Here is a 7,434-nt window from a genome sequence, read left to right on the forward strand (position 1 = left end):
ACTATAACAGTATGTTATTGATTTCTTATCGTCCGTATAATTGTCACGGCTAAGTTTCTCGGAAATCCGTATAGCGTGCCTACGCGCAGTCATACGTCACTATATTTTGCGATTGAAAATGTTTCTACTCCTACGCGGTTATGAAAGACCCAAAAAGCGGAAGAAAAATTCACCCAGTACCAAAAGCCCGATTTTAATTTTGAAAACATATTTAAATTCATTATTCTGTTTTCTAGGTTATGTAGGAAATGGATTTTCGATTTTTTCTATTGTCTAATTAATATAGTACCAATTAATTTTCTTTTTTTCCAAAATTCACTTTTACTTTATTGTTACTAAAAAACATGAAATTAAAAATTAATTTCCTACATAACACAGACAAGGAGTAAAGAAATCCAAAAAATTTTTCAAAATGAGAATTGGACTTTTGGAAGTGTATTTTTTTTTCTTTTGCTTATTGGTCTTAATGCACGAAAAAACGACCCACTTTCAAAGTTTCAACCGCCTTAACTTTAATATATTAGTAATTTTTTTCTACATGTAAAAATGATAATTTATTTATTTTAGAGGTTTTATGCATTATTCTACGACGACGATATGATCCCGATCAGACTACACCTAATAATGAATATACCAGCTGTATGTATATATAGGTAATTACTTTTTATATTCATCAGTATTATTTTGTCCACATTATTCTTTGAAAATGCGTTTGTTTTTTTTTAGTTTCCTATATTTTGAAACCAAATGTTCGACATCCAGTAAGTAAGGGTCATTTAATTGAATAACTTAATTTATTGAATATATTTAGGAAGTAAGAAAAATACCAAAAATTGAAAAAACGTCCACGGTTCACAGCCGTCATCTGCCTATTTTCTTAACGCTCGCATTGTTGCTATACTGCTCCCGAAACTCGCAATTTAGGTAGGTAAGCTTTACATTATAATATTATAATATTATGTAACATACAAAACCTTGTCTAATGCATAATACATTTTTAGTTTGCCTTAATAATTTTTAAGACACAAATTAATACTGTTTGCGCAGTAATATTTATTGCATATTATAATTTTCACGTTAGCTCAACGGTCTGTATCGTTTATCAGTGACGCGTTCTGATACGGCGCTAGTTATCAAGTATTACCCGCCGTTTACTGATTACGCTTCCCGTATCACTAATATCATTATCATTCTCATCTTTCTAAAAAGCCTTAAGTTCTTTTCTTCGGTGTCATCGAAAGTATCATTATTTCAAGTTTTCTCCGTTTGCGTAGGTGGCACTGAGGTATTGTTCCATACTTCGTCTCATTCTCAAACTTAAGGCACCGTGCCTACACCACATTTTTTTCTCGTTCTCTTTTGCATTGTGCTGTCAAGCTAACAACATATCTGTATCACTATATAACACATTTTCTCGTCTCATTAATCTCTCAAAAGCAAAATATCATTTCAAGTTGTTTTATACCTATCGTGTCAAGCTGTTCCTGTATTGTTTGTATCTGCCCTAATCAGGTGATTCATATTTGTGTTAAATTTCACCTTGTCGTTGTAAGTCGTTCGTCTAAGTTGGTTACCCATTGGTCACACGTCTTCGGGATTGTCGCACATTTTATTTTACATCTTTGTATTTTTTATTGTGCAAGTGTGGGCATCCCGAGACGGTAGTGTTCCGGTTCAAAGCCACCAACTGACACCAGTCTCTGCAGGTAATCGGCTGATGAGCCTTATTATTTATTATATTTATATTTATATTTATTATATTGATACTTACAATTATTTTATGTATCACTTATTTTGTATTGAGCCAAATTCTAAAACCTCTTACTTTCCCATAATTATACAGTTCACTACAACAACTCTAATACATTTCTAATATTACAATATCCTCGCTTAAAACAGTGCTGCCTATTGTTGTGCATCAGCTGATAGGCGCAACCAGAATACAATGTTGAACCTTAGATTCAGAGCGTAGCAATATATATATATTGGTTTTAAAATGATGTGTGTTTTTTAAATTTTTAAATTTTCTTTTTTGTGTATGTGTACACTATAGTTAGTCTAAATAATTTTCCAATTTTAAACTTCAGTATCTTGTTAGATGCGAAAATGAATCTAGTTAGTGCATATACCTACAATCAATTTTAAAATGCTTTTTGTTCATGACATTCAAACTTTATAAATCAAATAATTATTTAGGAATGTCACTACATTATTATGATCTATAGCTCCAAATGTCAACTATATGAAACAGCTCACAATAGAAAAATCAAAACTATATAAAATTATCTATTATCAAATTGGCTGTCACTTTTTCTGCTAATCTTTTCAAAAAAAATTATCAACATTTTAAATTTATGAATATATAACATTTTCTTTCTGAGTTACTATTAAATTTAATTTTAAATCTGTTTTAATTAACTGTTGACAAGACAACTTTGGAGCAATATGAATCCAATTTATACATTTTACTTGAGTGGATCTTGTGGTTAGGGCAATAAACATGACAAGACGTCATGTGAGTATAATATATTTAATGATAATATTATTTCAAGTATTTAGACATTAGCTGTTTCTAAATATTTATATATTAAACATAATTAAACATAATTACATTTACGAGATTCCAATCAAAATAAATGATTGTAGACTAGACACAAATAATAAATGATCATGATTATACATATAGTTTTTTTTACTAATAAGATCAAAATAATTATAGCAAAAAAATATTGTCATTTCTTCTGATATGTTAAAATTTTTACTGAAAGGTTGTAATATTAATTTTATAATTATTTAAATTAACTACATATACCGCGTGTCTCTAGAAACAGTTGTACACTTTATCCCTCATTACCCTGTAAATATCTTTCAATTGTGTTTAAATTCAATCCCGTTAAACTAGACTAATAGATCATAAATACTTACGACTTAATTTTTTTTTACTTAACTAATGTATTTGCATTAATATCATTATCTGATTGATTTTCTTTTTTCAATAAATTTTGATGAATTGACTTGTGTTATAAACTAAAAATTAGCTAAATTAGAGCTATAGGTAGAATTAAAAAAAAAATGTATTAAGTTGAATTATATTTTTTTTTAAGTAACAGATTGAAAAACTGGATGTTGAATCCCCTTTACTAGTTTTTGGAGTTGTATCTACCACCAGTCAAAAGGTTCAGGAGACATCCACCATGGAGTAGGTTTTTCACAAAATTAAATTATAATTATAATGTTGTAATTAATTTTTGATTTATATCATTTACTTTCAGACTGACTACAGCTGATATTCGCTACCCATTATTACAAAGAGGTCTGAAATTTAAAAACATTAAATAAAAAAAAAAACCGTGTATGATGATATTGTATCAATCATGACAAAATAGTTGGGTATCATCACAGTTTTTTGATACGTATCTTCCATTTTTTACTTTAAATTTATCGTTGTTCTCCATTTCTTATTGGCTGTCAATTATATACATAAATATATAACATAGAAACAAATCAACCAATCAGAAGCTGATAACTATGACATGGGATCGAGGTCATACTGAAAAAAACTATTACTGCTGTGATGATATCCATCTGATTTGTCATGGTATCTATTACCCCTCCAATTGTATTAATACATTTTTTAATTTTGTCCAAAGAATCACTCAAAAGCAAGAAAAAAATGTTGATTTTGTCCAAAGAATCACTAAAAAGCAGGAATAAAAGACTGAACAATAAAATTTCAATGCATTTAAAATTATCAAAAATACTAACCAAAAGTTTGGATGACATGAAGGATAAAAATGCCAAGCTTACTGAGAAATTTAATGTAGCGCTGTTGGAAGATAAAGATTACCAGTGCCCAGTTTGTCATGAACCATTCATAGAGGTAAAACGTTTAATAATTTTTCAAGAAATATAATACATGTATTATGTAATAATGATACAATTAAAAATATAACTAATTTTAAAGAACCTCATTGTCATAAGAATACAACTTATCATTTTAATTATTGTATTTAATATTAATTTTTTTTATTTAGCCAGCATTGCTTAATTGCTCCCACATGTTTTGTACTTGGTGCCTTGAAAATTGTTTAAAGGAAAATAATCACTGTCCGTTATGTCGAGTACCTATGACCCATGCTGTACACTGTTTGAGCATGAAAAATTTCATTGAAAAAAGAATGGAACTCATGCCAGCTACAATCAGATTAGAGCGCAAGAATTTAGAAGAAGGCCGAAGGGCAAAACATATATGTAATGCGTTTATACCGTACTTGAATATATTCAATTGTTAAAAAATTCCTTTATTATTTCAGTTAAACAAAGCCAAGAAGAAATTTTTCAACTTTACCTTAGGTATTCAAGCGATGCAAGCCAGTCATCAAATAATTAAAGCTGTGAATTGATACATTTATTTTAATCCCGCTATATTAATTTGTGCGACATATTTTGAATTATTACTATACTTGTAACAAAATTAGCAATTTGATTGCATCATCCTTTATGGTTAAATATCAATAATAGCATATTAGTGGTTGTGGGCCACATTACAAAATTGCTTATATTTTCTAAGAATAGGATTTAAATTGATTGTTTAAATATGTATATAAAAATTAACTAAGCTTAGTGTGTTATTGTCTACAATGTACAATTTTTGATAATATGTAATACTTATATTTTTAGAATATTCAGAATTCCAAACAATTTTTTGTATGTATATTTATAACTATTTTGATAAAATAATGAAATAGAGATAAAAAGTAAAAATGCGTGTTTTTCTATAGTGTAATTACCAATATTAAGACTAAAAATCGCGGAGGACGAGAAATAAAAATTTATAAAATTAAAAATATTTAAATAATGTATCTAATTAATGACAATTACAAATTATACCATTTACATAAAAAAATTTTAGCATATGACTATTAATGTATGTTTTCACAAATTAACGGAAATGTTTTGGTTGTATAATAAGCTTAAATTGAAAATGTGTGCATACTATATTAATGTTTTCCATACATAGAATATAACATGTTGAATAGCACGAGTCCAGGTGTAAGTTTAGTTTACTAGACAGTTACAAAATGAATGTTCTTATTTCAAATAATTTTAGATAAGGTTGATATTATGTTTTCATAGATGTTTATAACTTATGCAGTATTAATTTCTGAGGGCATTTTTAGAAAACAATATTTTTCAGTTATTTATTTTTATTTATTTTTTGATATTAAGTAAACAACACGCTTTAAAGCAGGTGTGGCTCCAGGAGGAACCAATGAACCTTCCCTCCCAATCCCATATTTCTAAAAATTGTGAATAATAAATGTACCTAAATTCAATTTACTTAGCATTTATTTATTTACACGTTTTTGGGGGTAATTTATTTTATCACTATGTTTCTTTTTTTATTCAGTAAGTACTTCTCTTTAGTTTTCACTCATTGTTTGTAAACTTTAGTTGGCATATTTATAATTTCGAACATGGTAATAAGTAATACCACACTGTTAGTTGCACAATTGACAAATTTAAATGTTATTATTTATGAAATATGATATATAATTTAATAAGCGACAGTCGATAACGAAATGAAACAAATAATGAATACGCGATTATGAGATAGCAATCATTGTGCATTGAGTACACGAAATGGAAGTAGGTTAACCGGTCGGCAGGACAACGCTTGATTCCAGATTTTATTATAATTTCTCATTACAAAGTTTGCAAGTTTATTTTAATAACTTAATGTCTAACCTTACGATTTCGTTGATTTTTGCATAAGGTCATAAGGATCATCTGCATAATCTTTCTGATTTTTATACATTTGTTAGGTATTAATTGATTCTGTTGATAATTAGTTAAAAAACACCAAAATGTACACTGTTTAAATAATAAATAGGCAACTCCTGCTTCGAGATAATCTACAGTTTCGTGCCACCGCTATATTTTATTCAATTAGCTTGCGCCACGACCGTCACAGCTGGATTTTAAATCTTTTATGATTAAAACTTAAATATTGAAAATCGTAATTTGTCTTCATATTTAATTCTACTATAAATATGGAACAGAGAAGGTGCTATACGTATGTTCAAAAACATTTTACTCATCAAATTTTTCAACTGTAATTAGTTTTTTGAATTCTTCATACATAAATGTGATATGGATTATTACTAATTTAAGTTTAAAAAAGGTATGGAATTAGAAAAATTAATTAGGTAGAAATTATTATTAATCCATTATCTTTGACTCCAATTAAACCTGTTTGTGTACCAGTGTACCTATGTGTATAATGTTACAGGTTGATTTTACCAAGATTATCAACAACTAACTTCGTGTTAAATCTAGACGAAAGAGGGATGGTGCACGAAGTATCTAAGGACAAAGGATTAATAGACGTATAGGTATAGAACAATATATATATATAAATGTGTCGATGTTGCGCTTGTAATGATGAGACAGTAGATGATATCATCCACAATACCGTTATTCAATGTTTATGCATTATACATTTCAAAATTCATTTATACATAACAATATTACAATCCTATTAAACCTTTATAATTTGAAGACTAAAAATAAGTAATTATATTTTGTGCACGGTACTATCTTCCAAAATGCCATTCTATTGCCAGGCGTCATTTTGAAGTATTAATTTTCCTGCTAAATTGATTTTAAATCTAGGGTCCAAAAGTTTTAAAATTTACTTTTTATAGTTTAGCAGCAAATGATGCCCCCAAACGTCTACTGCCTGTAAAAGTTTTCTTAATACCTTTTAATAAAATCCAGCCCTGTTGATAATAAAAACTAAGCCACTGAAAAAGGGTACAATGATCAAATGTGAATGTTTATGTGCGGTCCGTAGTATATAATAATAATATACGAGTCCAGACACCAAACTCCTTTTTTACGCCACCAACACCTAGGTCTAAGAAATATGTTATGGAGGGCTAGCTGGGTGTGTAGTGGTGTGATAGCTCGAACAGCAGTGGTCGGGATTGCCGGGCTAATACTGTCGAACTATGTAGTGTATGTTGTGGATTATGTGTATTTGTGTATGAGTATGTGTATGTATGTAGATGTGTGTACAATAAAACAAATAATAATAAAAATGGTAACAAGGTTTCTGGTAATAAGTTGCTGTTGCTGTATAATACGCAATAATAATAATAATAACATAAATATATAACAAAATCACAGCAACACAAATGTATAAAATATAATATAATAAATAAATCAAAGCCCTTATGGCTATAACAGTATATAATATATTGTGGCCCTTCTGGCCCAACAGAAAAAGGTATAATAAAAAGCTCGGCCCTTATGACTCGAACAAACCAAATAATAATAAACACAGCTATTAGAACTGATGCTCGTGTACAAATAATTAATATAAATATAAATAATGCACGGCCCTTGTGGCCCGACAGAATATAATAAATA

General features: G+C 28.6%; 1 protein-coding gene across 5 annotated transcripts; it reads left to right on the forward strand.

Annotated features, from left to right (window-relative positions):
- The first annotated feature begins 1,167 nt into the window (after positions 1 to 1,167).
- On the forward strand, positions 1,168 to 4,835 carry LOC111027295 (E3 ubiquitin-protein ligase RNF8-like). Of its 5 annotated transcripts, none has more exons than XM_022305617.1 (6): positions 1,168 to 1,706; positions 3,105 to 3,199; positions 3,273 to 3,313; positions 3,651 to 3,880; positions 4,035 to 4,251; positions 4,314 to 4,833. In XM_022305617.1, exons 2-6 carry the CDS (start codon positions 3,195 to 3,197, stop codon positions 4,388 to 4,390), a joined length of 570 nt encoding a protein of 189 aa, XP_022161309.1. In that variant the 5' UTR covers positions 1,168 to 1,706; positions 3,105 to 3,194; the 3' UTR covers positions 4,391 to 4,833. The 5 variants fall into 5 exon arrangements, with proteins under 5 accessions (XP_022161309.1, XP_022161308.1, XP_022161312.1 ...); XM_022305616.1 differs by having other exon boundaries at positions 3,111 to 3,199; XM_022305620.1 differs by having other exon boundaries at positions 1,168 to 1,512.
- Positions 4,836 to 7,434: the final 2,599 nt, after the last annotated feature.

The sequence above is a fragment of the Myzus persicae genome, unplaced genomic scaffold (assembly GCF_001856785.1).
Source record: "Myzus persicae strain clone G006 unplaced genomic scaffold, MPER_G0061.0, whole genome shotgun sequence".
NCBI classification, from domain to species: domain Eukaryota; kingdom Metazoa; phylum Arthropoda; class Insecta; order Hemiptera; family Aphididae; genus Myzus; species Myzus persicae.